This window comes from Scardinius erythrophthalmus (assembly GCF_964197995.2).
Source record: "Scardinius erythrophthalmus genome assembly, chromosome: 1".
Lineage (NCBI taxonomy): Eukaryota > Metazoa > Chordata > Actinopteri > Cypriniformes > Leuciscidae > Scardinius > Scardinius erythrophthalmus.
In genome coordinates, this window is record NC_138221.1 from 73,609,891 (window position 1) to 73,635,604 (window position 25,714).

Consider the following 25,714-nt stretch of genomic DNA (forward strand, 5'->3'; position numbering starts at 1 on the left):
AGCCTGGAGGAGACCTCGAGTGTTTTCCCTGCAGGGGACGGAAAACGGCTCAAATTCCTCTCTAAAATGTAAATAAAACATGGATTATCAATAAGATTTGTCGCACTACTACACTCTGGTCCCATAGCTATGCACCCAAACATCAGAATTACACTATACTACTCTAGTATTAAAGGACTAAATATTTAGAATTTTTATTAAATAAAAGATGAAATATATATAGGCTATATACATATGGAACCGTGCATAACAGAGACATCAGCGTAGGCTCGTTTGCAAGACCTTTCGAACGATATATAGTTTGTCACTGACCTGGGCGGAAGTATAGGACCAAATATATTTGTGTTTCAAAAATGTATCTCGGCCTAGAAACATCACAGAGATACAAGCACTCACCGAGACCTTTCCAATGACACCAATCACGTGTTGCTTCGACCTTCCTAGGCCGATATAGATGTTGTAAACACAAACACATTTGGTCTCATAGTTCCGCCCACAAACGTCAACACATGAAATGCGATTTTTATAAATCCGTTTCAAGCTACATCTGTCACATGCCTGTCCTGTCTTGTGCTGCACATGGGTGTTTTGTTATTTTGGGCCATGTGCTCGTGTCTATTGTCTAGCCCCTCCCATCTTGTTATCTGATTATTGGTTAATTTGTCCCACCTGACTTTCTCGTTACCCTCCTTTGTTTGTTCCCCTATTTAGCCTCCTTGTGTTTGTAGTCTTGTGCTGGTTCGTTTGTCCGAGTTTCTCGTTCCTGGAGTTCCTGAGTTTTGAGTTTGTACCTTGTCTGCTTGTCACTATTAAATCTCCTCTGCATTTGAATCCTCGTCTCTCGTTCACTGTTCCGTGACAACATCCATATGTGGTTTGAAATCCTATTCAATTCGCATTTCTGGAAATACGTTTCAGTCTGATCGGATTCCACGTGATTTATGTGACTTTCTCACGCCACGTAAAATGTAAACGTCAGAAGTTGTTATAGGAAACATGCTGAAAATGACAATATAACGGAGACATGTTTTGAAACCGGCGGAGATGGTGTTCAATGTTGTAAAATTTTAATAAGACAACATCTCTATTGCAAACCCCTCCATGTTGCGGTTGACGTTGTTTTTGGCGTATTCCTACCAACTTGGACTGAATGGAAGGATGAATGGACTTAACCCTCTGGTCATCTTCTGGGTCTTTTTAACCCGCAAATGACTTTTGCTCAAATAAATTTTTTTTTTCTCTTTGTCCAAATGGTATGAAACTTTCTACGGCTCCCAACACTTTCTAGATCTACAAAAATCTACACTAGTTGTCTTCGGGGTCAAAATATACAAAATTCATCGCCAAAATCATAAACAACGCAGAACACATAGACAGAAATAAAGTGGCACACTTCCAACAATGCAAAAAACATCCACAATGCAAAATTATCATGCTCACATGCACACACACACACACACACACACACATTTGTGAGACTATAAAAACTGCTCTCTAATAATTTGTAACATAAAATAGTCCAAAATGCGGAACCACCACAAAAATAAACTTGGTGACTCTGACACATCGACAATGTGAACACACACACACACATATACACAGAGAGAGAGAGAGAGATAGAGTGAGAGAGAGGGAGAGACAAAAGTTACTGCTTTATTTGCTCATTTGTTATGCTGTTCAGTTCATTGCATTTTGATGTTCATGTCATGTATTTGTACTCAATATAACTGTACATATCTGTTCTGTTACAGTAAGTAACTGAAGTGTAGATTACATTTGTACAATTATATGAAAAAAGAAGATTGAAATAAATAATACACTCTAAAAAATCAACTTTTATCTTTTTCAGGTTTAATTACAGTTTTTTTTACAATCACTTAGTTACTATTTTCAGAACCTTGATGCCATTTTTCACAACTCTAGACACAAAACTCACAACCAATGATCAAAATGCACATTTTTCAAAACTCTAACCCTTTTCTCAATTGCTTGGATACAATACACATACAACTTAGATCATTTGTTCATTCAACAAAAATCACCTGTTCAATATGACACAACTTAAAGGGGGGGTGAATTACTGTTTCATGCATACTGAGTTTTTTACACTGTTAAAGAGTTGGATTCCCATGCTAAACATGGTCAAAGTTTCAAAAGTTAAGTTGTACGTTTGAAGGAGTATTTTTGTTCCAAAAATTGTCCTTCCGGTTTGTCACAAGTTTCGGAAAGTTTTTTTCGAGTATGGCTCTGTCTTACGTAAGAGAGGGCGGAATTTCCTTATATGGGTCCTAAGGGCACTTCTCCGGTAAGATCGCGGGTGCGCGCGCACTCGTAGACCAGAGCAAGAGAGCGAAAGCAGTTCGCCATCAAAGCGCCCTGCCCGGCTTTTGGGAAGTCAATGTCACCAAAGAAGTGTGTTTTTGGTTGCCAGGGCAAGACAACCCTGCACAGATTCCCAAAGAACCCAGCGTTAAGGGACCCGTGGATGGAGTTTGTTTTTCCTGAGCATAAACGGAGTTGTGTAAGACTGTTGTTCCCTGCATTTCGACGATGATTGTTTTATAAACAAACGCCAGATCGTCTAATGCTTAAGGATCGAGCAGTCACAATGATAAAGGTTCGCGGTCGTTCGTTGGAACGGTGAGTAAAACTGTTGAACAAATGTCTCTGTGTGTTGTTAGCTCAGCGCGTTAGCACAGCTTTAGCTCCGCCCACACGGCCCGCCTCCAGCCGCTCGTTTTTTTCCGGAAAGACTCGGTACAGCCAATCTTTCAATTAAAAATATAATAAAACAAAAGACTTTTTGGAGATACGAAGGATGCAATATTACTCTATAGGTACTCAAGATTAACAGGAGATTGAGTGAAAATGAGCATTTCACCCCCCCTTTAACATCAAAGTACTGCTATTTCAAAAGGCAATTCACACATTACATTTCAAATGAGTGTCTATTCATTTCCTTACAATGATCTAACTATCAATTGATACAACTGCTCAAAATGATAAGTAACTGTTGCATTACTCTTAATGCATAGTTGTATGGAAACAGACAAACAATCTTTCATGTTTACAGTAAATCATGAACAGTTTGTTCAATGTTTGTTCAATCATGAAAGTTTCAAGATAACGAGATTCATTGTCACCAATTGGCGTGGAGCATGAGCCAATTAGAATACAATATCCATGGATGTAGCCTAATATTTTACAGTATACAGTAATAATGCTTCATCAGACACGGTGTCTATGGTCCCAAATACTGTACCAGCTCTTCAGACTATTTACAGTATTGTCAGCACTGCACTGTATATATTCAGGCCCTTGTAATTGCTTGTCCAATTCTGCCAACTCGTTACTGATGATTGAGTGCACATTGTGGAATGAGTATATAAAGAGTTGATTGGGATCCAATTGCAAGAGCATAGTGATATGTAACATGGAGCCAGCAGGTGATCCAGATCACAGTGGAGGTCAAGCAGCAGTGGTGGGAGGAAGACGAGGAAGACGTGTTGGTCAAAGGAATGGCAGGGGACAGGCACCCCTTCTGAGAGGTGGTCGTGGGCCTCGTTTGAGAGTGACTATTGCGACTATTGCACGCATACTGAAAAGGCACCAGGTATCTATAAAACAACTATACCGTGTGCCTTTCGAAAGAAATGCAGACAGAGTGAAGCAAATGAGGACTGAGTATGTTCAGGTAAGTTCAGTTTCAAGATAGCTGTTGTAAAAACATTCCCAAAAATTCTACATTGTACAGTAATCTCTAAATCTCTTTCCAAAATGTATTTTTAGAGGGTGATGGAGCTGGATGCTGATGACGACCATCACAAATTCATATATTTGGATGAGGCAGGTTTTAATCTGGCCAAGACAAGGAGGAGAGGTCGGAATTTCATTGGCCAGCGGGCAACCATCCAAGTACCTGGACAACGTGGGGCCAACATTACCATGTGTGCAGCTGTATCAGAAGATGGTGTGGTGGGATGCAGACCTCACATTGGACCATATAATGCAGCTCTCCTTGTCACCTTTCTTGATGAGCTCGATCAGGTTTGTAGAGCTGAAGGTGTGACCTATGTCATTGTGTGGGACAATGTCAGGTTCCATCATGCTCATGTGGTGCAAGCATGGTTTCAGGCCCATGCACAATTTACCACCCTGTATTTACCCCCATACTCTCCCTTCCTTAACCCGATTGAGGAATTTTTCTCCGCGTGGAGATGGAAGGTTCATGATAGGCACCCTCATGAACAAGTCACTCTTCTCCAGGCCATGGATGACGCCTGCAATGACATCACAGCAGACCAGTGTCAGGCCTGGATTCGCCATGCCCGAAGGTTTTTCCCAAGATGCTTGGCTAATGAAAACATCCATTGTGATGTAGATGAGAACCTGTGGCCAAATCCACAACACAGAGTTGATGACAATGTAGAAGTACAGTAATCACTCCTGTTTTGTTTCTAGTACAAGCAAGCAAGAACACTGCATTTGATGTTTTACAGTACTGTCTTTTCATTTCTATTTCATAGATTATTTTTGATGATTAGTTTTATAAATAAACCTATGTTGTGATTATACTGTAGTGTTTTGCATCAATATATTAAAAACTTTGTTCAATGATTCCACTGAGTCTGTAGTATTCTCTTTATTTAGATTTATTTACTGTGCATGTAGTGCCATAATGAAACCTGTATCACCTATTTTGTTCTACAATATTTAATGATTGTACGAACAACTACACAGTGAAACTATCGGTTGCTTGTGTGTGGGTGATCTATAGTTATGTTTCAATGGTATTTCACAGTAAATTAGTTTTTTGAACCAATGATTGTGCAAGATATCTTTAAAGATGTGAATGCACAATGCAATGTTTTAAACATTAGACAGCCTGTGTTACAAGTGATAACTGTTTTGAGATTTGTGTCTAGAGTTTTGAAAAATGACATCAAGGTTCTGAAAATAGTAACTAAGTGATTGTAAAAAACTGTATAATCATAATGTAACATTATTGAAAATATTATAATTTCAATACAAAAAATGCTAAACTTTGACAAAAGTTTTTTTATTCAAAAAGAATTGTTATTGTTTTTTTTTTTTTTTTTTGTTAGAATTGTGATTTCATAATATTTTTAGATATGAATCCAACTGGAAAAACTTAGCCAAATAGCATATAGTGGAGCTCTATAGCCATCTAGTGGCTAAAATGATCATTTTTTACTTTTAAAACTACATTTTACAAAATATGGGCAAGAAATTTACACTAAACCATGTAAAATTATCCATGTTATCCCCATGAATGAAATTTAGAAATATGGGTCTTTTTTAAAGTGAATTTGACATAAAAAGCTGTTTTTTTGTTTTTTTGGTAAAAAATATGTATTTATTTATTTATATAAATTTAAAATATATCATAAATCCTCCAAAAACTGCACAAATGTTGAGTAAAAACATTAATAAACAGAGTAAAATTACATTTGTAAAAAAAAAATATATATATATATATTCTGTTACAAAATTAAATGTTATTGTCTGGGGTCCCCTGAGACCCCAAAGATAACTAGTGTTGGCCCAAATGAAGATAATCAGAGGGTTAAATGAACATCCATTTATGAATCTGACTGAAATGAACGAATAAAATAAAACTGTCATGGAGAGTTACAGTCCTGGAGGCTTTCAAATGTGAAGCTATACCTCATTCAATCGCTAGCATTTTTTAGTCCAGATGAAATGTAAAAAAAAAAAAAAAAAACCTTTAGGGCTAATTTTAAACAAATGTTTGTAATTATGAAGCAATATGGCATTTTGAAAATCTTTAAGCATTTGATATGAATGGCTGTTTTAAAGCATATAGGGGGAGAGTGGGGTGATTTGAGCCTGTGGGGAAGTTGAGCCACCCCTTGTTTAGGCAACCATACACAAAATTATGTTAGCACACATGTTTGAAGACAACATAAGAGAACAGGGCATCAAGTCTAGATGAAGAAATTGAGACAATATATATATATATATATATATATATATATATATATATATATATATATATATATATATATATATATATAGCTGCAATATTACACGGTGTGCCATGAAAGTGCCATGAAATGTGAACACAAAATGACTATTGTTAAAAAAAGCTATGCCATAAAAAAGATGATACCTTAAACTTAATTAAATCTAAATAAAAATTATTTATTTTTAAATAAAGGATTTAAAAAAAATTATCAAATATGTGGGGAAGTTCTTTGATAAACATACGTATGATACGTTCTTTGATAAACTATACCACATTAACTGCCTAAAAATGTTCAGGTTTACTTCAACATAACGAATAGCAAAATGTAACCTCTCAATAAGGGCAAGTTGAGCCAAGAGGCCATATTTCTGGAAAGTATTATTTTGAAAAAAAATTAGATCCAAAATGATTATTTCTAGGGATGCACCAGATCCTGAAATTAATGTACATAATTTAGTTGGAGATTATATAACTGTCATGCCCTCACTTTACAGACATCTCAACTAAAACCTGGCTTAACTGAACCATTCCCCCCCCCATAACAATAACAATAGTGGAATACAATCATCCAAGACACTTGAATCTATAAAAATGTAAGAACATTTTTTTTTCTCAAGTCTGCATTTTGTATCAAGAAATCAATCATTCATCTAATTCATCAAGTATCCTTTTCAACAGCTGAGATGTCTTAACAGCTTTACGATTGTTCTTGACTCGTACTGAAGTCAGAGTCGTAAAAAAGGCTTAACTGAACCAGCTCTCTAATGTCTGACTTTCTTTCTTCTCCGTGACTCTTTCTGCTGCTCCACAAGCGCCACCTACTGTCAGACAGTGGCCTTTCATTCTCATTCAGCTACTGTGTTCAGACCATTGTGAAAATCATAAGATTTTACACACAGTTGTACATGGATGATGAATAAAAAGCAGCTAATGTGCATTCATGATTCTCTGTATGTGGAAGTGCCCACGACAACAACATTGTGCTTGTTGTGTTTGTTTGTTCATTATGATCCAAATGGACACGTGCACAGTATAATTTTAAAATAGATGAAGATCTCCCCAGCATTATACAGAGGAAAAGTAAAATGTAAAAACTCCAGTATACAGTGATCTTAACATCTGACAAGAGTCTAATCACAACTGGTATAATGCAGATGCCAAAGAAATCTGAGCCATCTATGCTAATGTTGTTTGAGCTGTGAAAAGTTGAAATGCCTTATATAATGAGCCAGTTGAGGGCACTATAAACACATGTACATGACCATGATCACAGCACATCGCTTGCTTCAGTGTCCACTGTACTAGAACAGGCTTTAACTGTGTGTTTCACTCCACAAGCTGGACTCATCACTGCTGGCTTTGGGAACTATTTTCATTGGCAGAGCAAAAATGCACAAAGTCCTTGATATTAGCTTCTTTATAGGACTGGTGTATACAAATAATATCACACTCAAAATCATGCTGATTACCTGAAGCCTTTTATCACTGTATTCGTCTGTAAATCAATGCACATCTTAAACAAGATATGAACATGTTTTTTCTCTCTAGATGGAAATAAACCTGTGCAAAACATATCATGTCACTTAACTCATACATGACTGTTTTACTGCAGCGATCTGAAGTATGTTAACATTAGCAGAGGCAGTGAGGTACCAGAGAAGTGTGGTGACAGCTGAGGAAGAGTCGCTTCAACACTTTCCCTGAGTTACTCCGTGAGTCCGGTATTTTCCACACGTGTTCCCGATGCTCAGCGGTAAAGCCCTCGACAGCTGAGATTGGTTCAGCTCGACTGCAGCTGTTTCCCGCGCTTACACATGGAGCTGTTGCCAAATACTGTCAATGGAAAGGCGCTGAAGCCTGCTCGAAGTCACTTAATGATGCAATACGCCAATTAGCATATTCATAATGACCACCCCTCATTTGCATTCTGCCTAGAGTCAGCGCTTTACTTTAGTTTGCTTCTCTCCTACAGTTTGTGCTAACACACTGTATTTCAATCCAGACAAATTCACAATAAATGTGCTCTCATTTATCAGACCAAATCTGAAATAGTGACAAATGATTTATAAAGAATTAGAATTTATTAATAAAACGAATAATAAAATACAATTACATTATTAGGTAAGAAGGAGGTAGGAACTGTCTGAACTTAAATAATCACAAAGTAAAATAAAATAAAATAAAAAACTAAAATGGGCCACTCTTCATTCCGACTGACACACACGAACATAAACAACAGCAAACATCTCTGGCTCCCCGTCTCTCCTTCCACTGTTCTCACTCCTCCTTATTATTATATTAGAAAAAGAGATAAAAAGAATTCAGTCAGGACTGCTCAGTTTGATCATTGTGGACCAAAGTGCTGTACAGAAAAAAAAAAAAAAACATAAAAAGTATATTTAATAATCAAATGTAAAAATATAAAATATTGCATAGTTTTCACTGTATGAATTCAATATAAATGTATTCTTCTTAAAGCTAAAAAAAAAAAAATTCAAGAGCAGTGAGTTATTTTCTCATTTGTTTCATTCACATTTATGAAACAGAGCTGCAGGTTTATTAGGCTACTGTCACTTTAAGACCAAGCACACGGATCCATTACACTGACACACGTCCAGTTTACACACCCAACTGTTTACTTTCACTGAGACATAACCACATGCATGAATACTCCACACAACGGGCATTTTGACATAAATGTGTGTGTGTTCGATCATTCAAGCGCAATAAGATCTAAAAGAGAACTGAATTCGTGATCGCATGCTGAGAGACACGGCTTTCCCGAGAATATATTGTGCTTATAACTCTTCATGCATTTCATCACTCTGAAGTGTCAATAGTGCTATATATTTACATATCTAAATCTAATTTTATACTGTGGTACCGATATCGTCATACCGCCCAGCCTTACAACAGTTACAGATCTCCACGTGGAAGTAATGCAGGTAGTGTAATGAGTTGGACAAGAATGAGCACACTTGAGCTGGAAAGACAGATAAATATCTCTCCGCTGACAGCAAATACATGATCGTGTGTCTGAACGAGGAGGAGTTGGGGATGGAGGACGATCGTGTGTCTGAACGAGGAGGAGTTGGGGATGGAGGACGATCGTGTGTCTGAACGAGGAGGAGTTGGGGATGGAGGACGATCGTGTGTCTGAACGAGGAGGAGTTGGGGATGGAGGACGATCGTGTGTCTGAATGAGGAGGAGTTGGGGATGGAGGACAGGTAAGCACACGTATTAACTCGTATGTCTTGCTTAAGTGGTAATAGGAGGAGTTATAATCAGCTGAGCGTCAGCTCCATTCGGTTGCTCAAACTTCATTTCAGTCAGGACCGCTCTGTTTGATTAAGATTATTAGAGGCTCTGAATGTTATTTGGTGGCAGCCAGGCCCGGAGTGGGTAATCGGGAGAATCGGGAGAATTCCCGGTGGGCCGCTTCACTTTTGGGCCGGTCGAGGAAAGTTTTTTTTTTTTTCACATTTCAATGTCACGTTAGTTACATAGGCCACACACGTTTCGCATTCTGACACCGCAGCGCGCAGCCTCTGCATGGGTTGTACCATGTGAGGGAGTTCTCCCCTCCCCTCCTATAGAGTTGGTTGGGTCCATAGTCCGTCTTTTCCAAAACGTTTTCTCAGGTAAATATTGGGCCACCGCGGCTCCGCCGGCGCCTACCGATAGCTGGGCCAGCCCTACCGTAACGGTACGCGTCAGGGAGGATGGATGGGAGGAAGAGGCCAGGAGGTATGGAAGCTTTGTTTCCGCCACAGAATAAAACATTTTAAAAGATAATTGCGACTTTTTATCTCACAATTGCGAGTTTACATCTCGCAATTCTGACTTTATTTCTCAGAATTGCGAGATATAAAGTCAAAATTGCGTGAAATAAAGGCGCAATTGCATGTTATAAAGTCAGAATTGCGAGATATAAAGTCAGAAGTGCGTGAAATAAAGTCGCAATTGCGTGTTATAAAGTCAGAATGAGAGATATAAAGTCAGAATTGCGTGATATAAAGTCGCAATTGTGTTATAAAGTCAGAATTACGAGATATAAAGTCAGAATTGTGTGAAATAAAGTCGCAATTGCTTCTTATAAAGTCAGAATTGCAAGATATAAAGTCAGAACTGCGTGAAATAAAGTTGCAGTTGCTTATAAAGTCGGAATTGCAAGATATATAGTCAGAATTGTGATATAAAGTCGCGTTATAAAGTCAGAATTGCGAAATATAAAGTCAAAATTGTGTGAAATAAAGTCGCAATTGCTTATAAAGTCTAAGTGAATTATTATTTAACCTTTACATTATTTGTTATTAATACAAACTACACAATAGTAAGAGCTGAACTGTTGCTTCATTTATCCAATTTAGAAAAAGTGCTAATTTGGAATTCCACCATGGAAAAAGTGGGCTGGTCTTGGGCCTGAAACTCCCGGGCTGAAAAGTGGCCCCACTCCGGCCCTGGTGGCAGCTTCGCTCTGAAGTCTTTGCTCTTCCATGTCCACAGGCAAACCTCGTTCCCCCGAACACGACGCTCGTATGTTCGGCTCTAAGATTGATCAAGGAGTGCGGCCCTAACTCGTGTGGAGCAACACAATCAGTGCTCACATTATTCAACGAATTCACCAATTCATCTGGAAAGAAATAGATGTAAACTTAATAATGTCAGTTCATTAATGAGCTTTAAATAATGATGAAAAATAGCTTAATGAGTTAGATGTTATTACACAAGAATTATAAACATTGGCCGCACAGTTTTTTTCTTTTGGCGAATCTGTTAATTACTTAAAGGATTAGTTCACTTTCAAAACATTTTTGCTGATAATTTACTCACCCATATGGAGTCAAAATAGGGCCATATATATCTGCAAAATAAAAAAATGTTTTGCAAAAAAAAAAAAAGTTTTGCAAAAAAAAAAAAATGTTTTGCAAAAAAAAAAAAAGTTTTGCAAATAAAAATAGAGTATTGAGAAAAAAAAATGCTTTTTTGCAAGTAAAAAATATAATTGCAAAAGAAAAGTTAACCACTGAGAGAAAAAAATAAAGTTTAGCAAAGTAAAACTTCAGCAGCATTGACTTTGCAACACATTTTTCCCTTTCCGCCGCTCCTTTAAATCCGCGTTTCAGTCATCCGTGCCTCTGCGGCGCAAGCTTTCCTTTGCGCTTCATTTTTCTATGCGCCTCGCTTTGTGTCCCTGATTTGACGTGGGGGAGGGGTCAAGAGGTTGGGGTGTGTCTCAGAGCCGTTAGGGTGTGTACAAGGGATGAAGGGAAGGCGCGTCCTTCTCGTTACGTCATCAGCGCGAGCCCCAGACCGAGTGGTTTGATCGAAATGGCAGAGCAGAGACATGCGGGTGATGGATATGATGTTAAACATAGTTACATATAACGTTAGTTATCGGTCTATCTAGTGAACTTGAAGAAAGCGATCAATAATACATACCTGTGATCCATCACCCGCATGTCTCTGCTCTGCCATTTCGATCGATCCACTCGGTCTGGGGCTCGCGCTGATGACGTAACGAGAAGGACGCGCCTTCCCTTCATCCCTTGTACACACCCTAACGGCTCTGAGACACACCCCAACCTCTTGACCCCTCCCCCACGTCAAATCAGGGACACAAAGCGAGGCGCATAGAAAAATGAAGCGCAAAGGAAAGCTTGCGCCGCAGAGGCACGGATGACTGAAACGCGGATTTAAAGGAGCGGCGCAAAGGGAAAAATGTGTTGCAAAGTCAATGCTGCTGAAGTTTTACTTTGCTAAACTTTATTTTTTTCTCTCAGTGGTTAACTTTTCTTTTGCAATTATATTTTTTACTTGCAAAAAAGCATTTTTTTTCTCAATACTCTATTTTTATTTGCAAAACATATTTTTTTTTTGCAAAACATTTTTTTTTTTGCAAAACTTTTTTTTTTTTTGCAAAACATTTTTTTATTTTGCAGATATATATGGCCCTATTTTGACTCCATACACCCAGATGTCATCCAAGATATCCATGTCTTTCTTTCTTCAGTTGAAAAGAAATTAAGGTTTTTGAGGAAAACATTCCAGGATTTTTCTACATATAATGGACTTCAATTGCAACCAACTATACCAATGTTCACAGAAGGTTCAAATGTCCGTCTCAATGCAGCTTCAAAGTCTCGACACGATCCCAGTCAAGAAATAAGGGTCTTATCTAGAGAAACCATCGGTCATTTTCTAAAAAAAAAAAAAAATATATATATATATATATACTTTTTTAACCACAAATGCCCGTCGTGTACCATCTCTGAGATGCGCGACATATTACGTCATTACGTTGGAAAGGTCACAAAAAAAATATAATAATATTAATAAATTAAAACAAAGATGTCGGACGATTTTGAAGTTGGAGGAGAAAATGAGATGACATTTTTCACCCTTCCCTTTCTGAACCGGAGAACACAGACAAATAACTTAGATGACGTGACGCATGAACTTTCCAACATGATGACGTAATGCGTGGCACATCTCAGAGATGGTACACAACGGCCATTTGTGGTTAAAAAGTATATATATATATTTAAAAATCCTGGAATGTTTTCCTCAAAAACCTTAATTTCTTTTTGACTGAAGAAAGAAAGACATGGATATCTTGGATGACATCTGGGTGAGTAAATTATCAGCAAACATTTTTCTGAAAATGAACTAATCCTTTAAGTGAAATATATTTTGTGTAGTGCTGTTTATTATGACCGCCGCTAGCGTAGCTAGCGAAAGCGGTCATATAGGGATTGTCAAAGTTTTTTTTTTTTTTTTTTTTCGTCACCTTACTGAATTTTTCGTCAACGATACCAGGGACACCGAAGCACCGGGGAACATGAAATTTGGTGGGCATGTAGCCCCACTAGACTTCTAAGGAAAAATTTCGTTTGGTCCCCGGGGGCCACTCCCCCCCCGCGCTGGGCCCCCCCAAACCACAAAAAATGCAGTTTTTCCTAAATAACTACCTGAACCGTGGCACCGAGGATGAAGAAATTTTTATGGTATGTTGGTCTACTAGACTTTTACGGAAAAATTTCGTTTGGTCCCCGGGGGCCACTTCCCCCCCCGCGCTGGGGCCCCCTTAAATTTTTCGTCAACGATACCAGGGACACCGAAGCACCGGGGAACATGAAATTTGGTGGGCATGTAGCCCCACTAGACTTCTACGGAAAAATTTCGTTTGGTCCCCGGGGGCCACTCCCCCCCCGCGCTGGGCCCCCCCAAACCCAAAAAATGCAGTTTTTCCTAAATAACTACCTGAACCGTGGCACCGAGGATGAAGAAATTTTTATGGTATGTTGGTCTACTAGACTTTTACGGAAAAATTTCGTTTGGTCCCCGGGGGCCACTCCCCCCCCCGCGCTGGGGCCCCCGTAAATTTTTCGTCAACGATACCAGGGACACCGAAACACAGGGGAACATGAAATTTGGTGGGCATGTAGCCCCACTAGACTTCTAGACTTTCGTTTGGTCCCCGGGGGCCACTCCCCGGGGACGCTGACATCCTCTGGGGGTATCCTCTGCTAAGTTTTGTAGAATTTCATCCATGGGGGGTATAAAATTAATTTATGTGCACATTTAGTGACTGTACACTCATCGGCCTGTAGATGGTGCTGTTGAGCGAAGGGTTGCTGGTTTAGGATGATACTGTCACACACACACATGCAGGAATACAAACAAACGCAAGCATGCACACACACTGACATCCACACGCACAGACACACACCCATACACACACATACAAATCCACATGCACAGACACACACACACAAACACACACGCGCACACATGTACGCACACATACATACACGCACAGACACACACACACACACAGACACACACATACACAAACACACACACACACACACACACACAAACACACACACACACACACACACACACACACACACACACACAGACAGACATGCACATACTATTACTTTTTTTAGGTATATACATAAACACGCAATACAGCCAAATTACTCCACGTCATTTATTTTTGTGGAAAGCCAGTGCAGGCCTGAGTGGCGGTCATATTTTGTACCGCGATGAGGTACATCTAGTTTTATTCCTTTTATAAAGTTATTTGTGTTTTTATTTTTGGTTCACAGAAGCAGAGGTGATGTGTCGGTGTGTGAATCCTCATCTTCTGTTGTTGATGCTATTTGCACATATAAAGCTAAAGTTGAATTGCGGCATTTTTAATGGGTCACAGACACCATTTATTATAATTTAATTTAATTTTAATTTGACATTCTCATCTTAATGATTAATGATCGACTAATGAGCCGGAGCACACGAAGGCGACAAATTAGGGAAGTATGCTTTAATAAGCTTCAAAGATACATACAGGTTACTAAAGAAACACAAGCGCTAATGTAAACGTAGAGAACCAATGAGAACTGAAATAGAGTAACTTATATACAGATTAACACAGCTGAAACTAATGACAAGTCATATTAGTAACCATGATGAAAAGACAAGGAGCGGGAAAACTGAATAAAGGAAAACAGGAATCAATGAATACTAACTAAAAGTCCAAGAAAGTGAAACTAAGAACAAACATAACTAAATATCCCTAACAATATGAGTCACTGGGAAATAATATATTTTTCTTTCTTTGGTATTGTGTTATCAAATTGTGTTATTCGATAAAGTCTACAGTATAGAACTGAGCTAAAAGTATAGCCACAATGGACCAAGTGTCTTTGTATTGAGAGAGTGTTTAATCCCAAATGCATGTGTGTGTAAAGCATGATCAAGGCTCAAGACATACAATTCTTCATGCATCTTTCTGCCAAACACTGACTGGAGTCCAAGAGAGAGGAGAGATTACTTTTATTTCTAACCCGTTCTCTCTCAGATCTCTGAGTTTCTCACTTCTGGTCTCTCTCTTTGTTTCTCCACCTCCGTCCTGTGAGGATATGAACACTCTCAGCCAATGTTCCTCCCACACACTGAATTCCAGGGGCAGTGAAACACACTGATGGAGGTCTGAACAACACACACACACCTCCTGATAAATCTGCCTCTCACTTCTGCTGCGCATCAATGCATTTCTTTGGGGAAAATATTTCTGTGACAAACCTATCGTGTAGAAATAAATAAAAAATGAATCCAAGTGTACAATGAGGTACAGAGAGTCTCTTTTCCACAATATACTGTATGTTTGAAACTAAAAACCAGCATAAAATGTGATTATTCATAAAATTTGATTATATCATTTCAGTTATGATCATGATGAAATATCAGTTAATCAATTTAATCGATCAGTTTGTCTGTTTGTGTAAAGATACAACTGAATAAACTAAACATCAAACAAGTTCTAAAGATTAGAAAGCTAATGTTTTTAGTCTTTATGCTAATTGATCCACATTATACAGTATAATCTCTATAATTTGTGCATTCCATCCCAATTTGGTCATTGATATTTCTGACATGCTATTTTCACCTGCAGATTTACCCCTCTTCTTCATTTTCTTCATATGGGGAAAATTGCATATCATTTGTCTCAGCATGCGGCCCCAAATCTAACCAGAACACTTTTATGATTTTTGGCCGAATCTTTCAGAAGTTATAAGCAAAAAAAGAAAATTTTCTGTCTTCGGACCAGTAGGTGGCGCTGTGCCGAAACGCAGCTTGTAGCCTCTGGTTATGATTATGATGAGATATACAAAGTTTGGTCTCAATACAATAAAGCATTGCAGAGATTCTGTTCAAAAAACGTTTGATGAATCAACTCGACTTCCAATACTTGTTGTTGGAATGGTCTGAAGACTAAACTTTCTTGAAAATCGGCAAAACCGTATTGGAGGTGTTCAAAAACGTAGGTTTATCAAAAAAAAAATCGAAATTCTTGCGATCGAATGGTCTTTAGCCAAGGAATCGGATGAAAAAATAATTTTGTTTCTAACACTTACGGCTCAAAAGTTATTAGCATAAAGGTAAGAGCAAATTTGGACAGTTGGTGGCGCGAGAGAGAGTTAGAGACTCCAAATTTGCTATAGTGACATTTCAGACTCTCCTCTATCAGTGTCAAATTTCATAACTTTTTACCATACGGTTCTATGGGCTGCATAGACTTCCAGAGCTGAGGAAGAGGAAGAACGACGTGTAAGGATGAAAATAATCAAAGATATTGAACTGTTTTAAATATTTCAGATATTTAACTGATCTTTTACTGTTTCAACCCCCCTCTTTCTTACTCTTATCTAATCCTATAGGCAGAGGTGCTGATAGTGATCGAGGCCTGAGGCCAAGATGTGTGTGCATTCAGAGGTCTACGAACTGTCACCCCTTTAGTACAGTGGGGGAAGTTGTAATTATCTGATTGGTCAGTTTGAATGCCTCACATTTGGATTACAGTCACATGGTCAAGCAAGGGATAAAAGAAGATTGCAACTGTTGCTCTGGCTCTTTAAAGGGATACTTCACCTCTGGGAAGATGAATGTGTATTTAAAATATGTCATTTAAGTAGAAGAAATGTGGAGAAATTTTTTAATTTGGAGCTTTCTAGACTGAGAAAAGCCAGAAAATGTATTTTTGGCTTATGTGGATGAAAGACAACAACTCCCAGAATGCACTTGCTTCGCTGCCTTAGGAGGCCACGCCTACCGGTTAGAGAGCACAGTTGAAAACAACAAGGCTAGCCTAAGTGATGAGTTTGCCAGGGATTTAGAGACCCAAAATGTCCGGGATTCGGCTTTTGCGTTCTACAGTCGCCATTCATCATGTTTACTGTGGCGAGCAGGACGAGGCTGACGGCCGCGGGAGAACGCATCTCTCACGGAGGAGCGGGAATTTTCTTAGCAATGTTAAAACGCACATCAACCGCATCAAACGCACTTGTTTAGCGTCCATGTAAACACTACAGTCAGATTCACCGATCGGAATTAATTCAGTTAGATTGAAACGAGAGGTGTGCATGTAAACAATGAATGGCGACCGTAGAACGCAAAAGCCGAATCCCGGACATTTTTAACAGTCTCGCCCGCCGGACAAGTCCGGGAAAAGGAAGATGGTAACCCCTACTTACTCAGCTTTCTCCTATTATTCAGCTTTCTCCACAGAACAAGAGCATGCTAGCTTAGCTTCCAAAGAAAGACGGCTGATACTGTGTACATTCTGTGAGTGAGATCCCACCCTCTATGGGCGGGCTGAACACATGCGGAACAACGCCATCTACTGGCTGTAGTCTTTAGCCTCTGGACAGAAAATCCTCCGATGACGCAAAATGACGATTTTTGCGTCATCGGAGGATTTTTTCCAGACAAAAAATACATAAATCTCTCCTCTCAGGGGGATATGAGGGGGGAAAGCATGGTAATTCGAAAATACTACAGGTTTTCTACTAATACAAAGCTTAATGCTAAATCCTGAAGTAACCCTTTAAGGCTGCTTTCACACTGGGCCTGTCCGAGTCTGAGTGTGATTGTTCCCCCCGCAGCGTTTGTCTGGTTTCACACTCAACTTGATTCTGCCGAACCCTGGTGCGTTTGCATACATCTTACGTCATCGCAAATGTGCACGGTGCATGATAGAAAACAGAACGTAAACAACTGAGTAAACAACACAGGTTTACTGTGTGCGTGTGTGTGTGTGTCGCATTAGGTGGTTTTCTGCTGCTTGCAAATGGACTGTTTTGAGGAGACAGTGGATTTCCATTAATTTGTTGCCCTGATTCCACACGCTATGCGCAAATACACTGCAGGCTCAGTCTCGCTCGTATCCAAGGTAAATCATCAACGCTGTCATCCCTTACATGTGTTTTATTTAACTAAATACATCATAATCAACTGAAACGCATGCATAGGTTACTTTAATTCCTGAACAAGTGCGCAACCGAGTCCGTGTTGCTTCACATTAACGTGAACCGCGCCACGGTTCAAGTGCAGTCGAACTCAGATCACCTCCCTCCAGGGAGTCTCAGGTGTGCACCCGGGTCCACATGACAGCGTTCAGCGACTCTTCTTGCCTTGAAGTGCCTTGTTCTGAACTAAACTGCGCCCTAATTCTCTGGCGGTCTTTCTTTGCCTCCTCTTTTCTTTCTCTTAGGTAACATTTTACATATATGCTGGGTACAATTAATAGTGTAAGTTTTTATCATCTCATTTATTTTGTAACTATTTTAAGTGTAACCATAACCATATTGACATTAAACCCTTTCAATTTCAAATAAAGTGCTAACTAGTTTTGATTAGCCGGTATTGACTTTGAAGTGCTACCTATTGCAATACAATATTGTCACACTATAGCAACGCTCTCCCACATATTTAGCTATAATAACTGCGCTTATTTCCGTCATTGGTATAAGTAGCAGTGTCAAGAAATGTACAGTTTTCTACCATCTTGCTGATAACTTTTCTTTAGTCATTCTGCAGTTTTGCAGCCTGAACCCCTGTAGGAAATCCACCCTTACAAACGCCAACGGATACAACGGATACTGCTTGTTGCGATTGTTGAAAGTGCATGCTGTCACTATTGAAAATGCTAGGCGCTCTGCTGAAAACGCCTAGCTATGGGCGCTTGAGAGCGTTTTGACTTTGCTTGTTATGATACAAAATATCCTCGAAAGTGGATATACGCCGGAATATACGCCAGCCGCGTATTTGGTGGACACACGGCCTTAGCGGCAGCCATACTCCAACTTCTGTCGTGTTTTCCAAGGCTTTCCAACCTGGACTTGAGCTCTACACCAGGGGCTCAGGTGTGTCTTAGTGCTTTCTTCATGATTTCACACTAGACAGAAACTTGTCATTACGGCGGCGTGGGTATAGACATTCCCACACCGTCAATCGACGAATCGCAAGTTCCCTTGAAAGGGAACACCTCCGTTATGACTGTAACCTTAGGCTCGGGCAGTCCGGCCAACTCATAAGCAAGAGAAATAGCCACGACTATCCACTTGCTCATCCTCTGCATACCAGTTCATCCTGCTGTGAACTGGTATGCTTTGTCAGGCCTCAGATGGATATAGAGTTGATTATTGTCAGGGAAACAGTGACAATTACATCCATGTTTTTTAATTAATCTTCCAAGGGTAGCATGTACAGAGTAAACAGCAACGGTCCTAGTACTGAGCCTTGTGGTACTCCATACTGAACTTGTGATCGATATGACATCTCTTCATTTACTGCTACAAACTGATGATGGTCAGATAAATTTGAGCCATGCCAATGGAAATGCTGTTTTGGAAATGTCTGAAACTGTTGATGCTTTATTTCTTGTTGATTTAGCCACTGTATCAAATAAAAACATAGGGTTGCGTTGGTGTTCTTCAAAAAGAGTCGAAAAGCATGTAATTGTGTGTTTGCTTTACTCATAACTTGTGTTTCACTATGCAGATGCAGTTAGTAATGATTTCCAATCTGAAGGATGTTTGAGAGTGAAATGAGACTCATGTGCCTTTATTTAATGCACTTGAGTCACGTCTGCTCTCTCTTAAGAGTTCCTCCTCAAAATATCTGGCCAACGCAAGAGGAAACGAGAGTTTAACAGAGAAAAACAAGTCTTCCTAAAGCCACCCACATCCCATCTGCTCATTAATTATCAGTTTTATTATTATCATCACTGTTGTCAAGATTATGAGCTGAAGTTTTCCTAATTGCCATACTGGTCACCGGACTGTATTCCAGTTAAACAGTACAGTATGGAAAAAAAATCCACCCGTGTGCATGTAATCATCCATTCACATCCCCCCTAATGACTGTCAGTTTTTCGGCCCCTCCATTTTCTGTCCAATTAATTCTTTTCTTACTTGCCGGAGAAAGAGAGACAATAGAGCCCTCCACTACATAATAGAATAGATCATTAAAATTCAGCAGTTCTTTGCAGTGGCACCGTGCTTCCTCCTCTCTGGACCGAGGCATGAATGCCAGACCTCGCTTTGAAATTCTACCCAGCAGACCACATGCAGTCCCAGACACTCCTCATCCCTTCTGTACTCGCACACTTAACTCTGAATCTACAGAGGTTTCTGAGCAGCTGACGCAGATTTCCATGTGTTCACACTGTGAAGATGAACTGAACTGAGTTTCTGTCCATTTAGTATGAGTAAAATCAAGTGTGATTAAAATATGAAATGTCTATGTGAAACATGAATATGATTTACCTCTTTGTGTCGACGACTGACAGACAGTCATTGGAATGGACAGATGTGTAATTCTCTTAAAGCACATCTTTAAAAAAATAAATAAAGATGCAACATTGATAATTCTTAGAATCACATGAGAAACGCTTGCAAGGAAAATAAGTTTCCTCTCGTATCTATTCATTCGTTTGAAAGAAACAGCACTGAAATAATTTCACTGCCTGAATGGTCTTTAAACATACATCCGTTTTCTAATTTGACAAAAGCTTTTGTTTAATAAAATCATGGCACCCGTTCTTGACACTGACAGCTGCTGCTTTCGCTGCAGATGTAAGACAAACTCCAGCAGCTGCCGGGAACAGCCAGTTATTATTTCCCCAAGCAGAAACAATGATTTAAGATCTGTTGGTGATGGTATATATCTATATATAAACGATGTATGTATGTAAAAGCACTTTATTTAACCAAATTATATTTCAGTACTTTTTGCTATGCTAATTTTTATTAAGTAATGTTCTCAACAAAAACAAAAGGCTCTAAAACAAGCTAAATGCAATAAAAGGAGCACAACAAAACTGAACTTACTCAAGCTGGACTGTGACGCTAGTTTCTTCTGGAAACAAACTTTGCTGCATTATTTTATCTTATTGTAAAACTGTGTTGTAAAAAGCACTGTATAAATAAATGTGACTTGACACAATAGTAGCCATCAGCTTAGATACTCAAAGTTTAGACGGTAAGTTTTAAGATAAAGTTTTATTTTTTTACACAAATATTGTCAGCAATTACTGTTAGACAATGTTAGACCAATGTTTTGCGTGTTTGTTTCACAGCCTACAATGTAATCAGAACTGATTGCTGTATAATTATTTTTTTATTTATTTAATTCAAGGCAGTCATTGACAATAAGCATGTGATATCAATGACTGGTGATGTTAAAAAAATGCAATTATTAATGAACTTACAGCAAATGAAGAGCCTTTGACATGTTAAAGTGCTCACTGAAATTATGCACACATAAAAAGACAATAAAAAATCATTTTTTCATTGCTAACCATTTATGTCACCCATTATTTTTCAATGATTTGATTTAATTTAGAGTTATCTGGTGCCAGCTGAGCTGAACACAAAACCAGGTTTTGCTGGAGATATCATTTCCCCCCACAGGAATACTCTCAAAAACAACTAAATCAAACGACGATCCAACAAAATACGCCTGTGATTATCAAAAGGAAACGTTTGTAAGTCCTGTAACTGGATTTCTGCTGGCACAAATTCACACATTTAGCACCAACAAGTCAATGTTTGGATGTGTGTGAGCAAATCGAATGATGTGGAAAAATCAGCAGGCACTTGTTTCATAGTTAGTTGGCACAAATCCCCTCAGCTAATGCTGTCCTTTATCATGCTAACGGACACAGTCAACGGCGTGGCTGGGCCTTATGGCCTGGATAACGTGGTGTAAATGGGCTGGTCCCAGTTGGTGTTGGGACTGTGGGATGGGGGAATGGACAAGCTGTTGAGGATGGGGCTCCCGTACGGTCTCCGTGAGGAATGGAAGTATGGGTACTGATAGAGGCCGGACGGGTAACTGGAGTAAGGGCTGTAATAGCTGGAGCTCTGAAGGTCTGTATAGTCACACTGAGCGCTGGTGAACGCATGCGGGCTGTAAACGCTGTACTCGGAGTGTGAGGGCGAGGGCGAGGGCTCGCTGTAGTGGCTCGGGCTCAACTGCTCCGTTTTAATGTGAGCTCTGTGCATGTTCACTTCACTCGTGCCCGGGAGCGAGGATGCCACGGGCCCTTTGCGACTCCAGGACGCCCCGTTGCTGTAAGGAGAAGCGTAAGCGCTGGCGTTCTGCCCGTGACCGTGCTCTGAGGTAATCGGCGTGGAAACATGGCCGGTGAGAGGCAAGTATTGGTCAAACTCGTGCACATCGAAGGTTTCTATGTTGCTGATGACGTCTGTGCTGAGCTCAGAAATGTCAACATTGCTGAAGTCGATGTTCTGTCGACTGCTGTCGAGCAAACGCCTTCCTTCGTGCTTTGAATCTTGCTTTCCTCCATGATGGAGGTCTGTTTTGGGCGTCGTTGGGGGTGTCGGGGGTCCATGAGGCTGGCCTATGGATAATCACCACAAAATGATGCTTCAGGTTATTCATTTTATTTTGCATGCCATGCTTACTATATGCAGTGTGTATCTCACCTGTATGATCCGAGATATGATCCGAGGAACTTGCCAATCGGCCCATTCCTGGTTCGGCTTTATACATGTGATGGGACAGATCAACGCCGGCATCGGACTCACTCTGCCCTGGCTTCACTCCCTTCCGGCGCCTCGGCTGGTACTTATAATCCGGGTGATCTTTCTTGTGCTGAACTCTCAGTCTTTCAGCTTCTTCCACAAACGGCCTCTTCTCATTCTCCGTCAGCAGTCTGTTGAGTGACAGAATTATCAATCATTATTCACTTTCAGAGTGTTATTCATCAGTTAGTTCAGGAATCGACTAAAGAGGGATGAAGTCGGGACTCGGATCAAGTGCCGCACATGGAAGCGCTGCCCACTAGGACACAGTTCTGACAGCATTCAGTATTTACACAAAATCTGTTCACTGAATAAGGAACTTCAGACCAAAAGATACTGAATTAGAATATAAACCTTTCAGAAAGTATAAACACTACTTAATCTTACGTCTAAAGTAAATATGTAATAATAAAAATAATAATAATAATAATAATGCACTAAAATAAAAAGCTCTGACTTAGAGAGTATACCCAGTGTATATCATACATAATAATAGCAGTAGAAGTCAGGTTAACTAAAGAGGGTTATATCCGGAGCTTCACATTTTTCAAGGGTTAATAATACAAGGGTGTTACCTCCATATAGCCTACATTATTTTATTAATTAAAATATTTATATATGTCAGGTTATGTTAGGATTTCCATGGCACTCTTTCGTATTAAAAAAGCTTTTATTATCAGATGGCTACAAACAATCTCAATATTGAAACACATCTCCTAAAACTACGCGGATCCCAGTAAGCATCTGTTACCTCCAGAGTTTGCCGAGTGTTTTGCTGAGCTCGGCGTTGTGCAGGTGCGGGTACTGGTCCGCCAGTTTCCTGCGCGCGGCTTGAGCCCAGACCATGAACGCGTTCATCGGTCTCTTGACGTGCGGTTTGCTCTTGCTGGAGCCGCTGCCTCGCGCTGGCATGGGCAACAGAGACCAGTCATAACCCTTCAGAACCTGAGACACCGCATCCCTGATACACGCCGGGAACCTGTCGTCCTCCTCCTCCAGCTTTTTACCCATCCTCGTGATCAGGAGTGAGGTGTGTGTGGCAGACCCAGCGGGAGAGGATGAAGACGCGTCCGAGTCCGAGTCTTCCGGGGACATCGAGCTGCATGACCCGGCCGGGCTACTCGGAGTCTCCGCGCTGGACTTGTCCTGCTCCTCGGTCATTATCACTTATGATTGAAACCCGAGATACTCAAATCCAACTTCTTCAGTGTTTTTCCTAGATCCAGAAACTTTCAGAGAGTGAACAGTCCATCCGAGATGATGCCTCAATGATAGAGCTCATCTGTTAATATGACTTTGAAGCTCTTTACGCGAGGACTGTGCGTGTGTGTGTGTGTGTGTGTGTTACTCCTCCTGCCGCCTCTCGTTGGTGGACAGAGTGGCCATAATCAGTTTCGATTGGTTAACCACATTTCACAATGAGGTAATTTGATACGTTTCACTTCAATTTTATTTATTTATTTATTTTCTTTCACTAGTTCATTACCAGAAACTTTGCAAAACAAAATTGTTTATATAAATATGTAGATGGGCCATTCCACCGAATGGGTGACATTTGCTTGTTGTAACTCTTAAAAATTAAACTTTAATTTTTTGTTTTTTTTTCAACACTGAATCTAATACTCAAATATTTACCTATTCAAAATGTGTATTGGTCAATCTCAGGCAACTTTATTTAATTTTTTACAAGGTTTCTAAGCAGAAGATGGATGCATGTTTTCACAGTCCTGTTACCGAAACTCATGTGACATTTAAAAAGCATGTTTAAAAGCATGTCAATTATTCCTTTGTTTTCCCCACAAGAAAGTGTTTATTTTAAAGATATTGTTGGTTATATGTTCAAATAACTGATATTTGTGACAAAAAAATCACTATTAAGGCAAAGTGTATTTTAATAAAAAACACAAAGCCATTTTTTCATTTTAAAGAAGACCGAAGCCTCAAGTTTATACATTTCTTTTTTATAATTTAATTTATTAAACAATTGTATAAATGATGGACCAAACAAAACTGATAAAAAAGTGGTTTAACTTTATTTTTTTAGAAAATAAATAAATAATAGTAACAGGACTGAACACTTGGTAACAGGAATGAACTATTTCATAACAGGAATGAGGAACAGGTAACAGGAATGAGTGTCCATATGTGTGTGCACGAGAGAGAGTGTACATGACTGTGTGTGCATAAGATTTCTATGTTGAAGTGATGTACTATATGCTAGTAGTACTTCACAGCAAAGGAGATGGAAAGAGAAATAATATTTACAGTATTAAATCAACAAAACAGAGGACTCTACTCACTCCTGTTACGTTAACTCACTCCTGTTATTTTTTCATATAAGTAACAGGACTGAAAGTAACAGGATTGAGTTTTTAAGCAAAAAGTTATCAAATACATGACATATGGCCACATAGCATACATGCTAATAGCATGAGGACACTGAGCAAATTCTAGTAACTTAACAAAAGTTAATATCTTTAAAATAAACAAATACATTCTAAGAAATTATTTAGGTAACAGGATAGTATGTTGAGATTGACCCTCTCAGTCATAGTTACAATTTCATCAAATATACAGAAATTAAAATAAGAGGACTAACTTATGGTCTTCCCATTGCCTTTAGAAGATCAAGATGATGCAACTTCCTGTTGAAAATGTGTCTTGTGGAATATTCCAAGTTTTTCAGAGGGGGGAATGTGTTAGGGTAACAGGACTGAGTGAAAACCCGGGGACATGACTAAAATGTGTATTTTATCTAAAATATTAGATAAAATATTTTTTTCTCATAAAAACAAACAAACATTTTAAATACATTGGATATAAAGTCACACAACAATCCCCAAAACTTAAGATTTCTGAAGGATTTTAATCATTATATTTCATGGCAAAGTTTAGAGACAGAGAGTGGGGACATGCAGAAAATGCTATTTTTTGTGTTCTATGTAGTTTTTATTAATGTTTTTAATTATAAATTTTATAATTTGTAGTTAGCTTAATATGCAAGACATTTTGCTTAATAATAAAATGTATTTTAGAGTTATTTTCATGCAATTTTTTACATATGATGTTCTGGGGACATAAATGTCACCCATTCGGTGGAATGGCTCAGATATATAAATATTAGAACATTTAAGATAGAGGCCCATCACGTTTATTTGTTTTTGGTTCAACTGTGTTAGTATTCACTTATAAGTAAATACAGTAAAAGACAGGGATGTCATATTTTCAGTCGCAATATGACATCAATTAGAAATTAATATAAACAATTATTCATTTAGGGTCATATCCATTTCATCTTAATGG

At 39.1% G+C, this 25,714-nt stretch overlaps 1 protein-coding gene across 1 annotated transcript; it reads right to left on the reverse strand.

Moving 5' to 3' along the window:
* Window positions 1–20,940: 20,940 nt before the first annotated feature.
* Window positions 20,941–23,680, reverse strand: sox8b (SRY-box transcription factor 8b). The gene is made up of 3 exons (XM_081367477.1): window positions 23,163–23,680; window positions 22,313–22,542; window positions 20,941–22,227 (listed from the first exon to the last, which is right to left on the reverse strand). The coding sequence occupies exons 1-3, from the start codon at window positions 23,570–23,572 to the stop codon at window positions 21,548–21,550; spliced, it is 1,320 nt and encodes a 439-aa protein (XP_081223603.1). The 5' UTR covers window positions 23,573–23,680; the 3' UTR covers window positions 20,941–21,547.
* Between the last annotated feature and the right edge of the window lie 2,034 nt (window positions 23,681–25,714).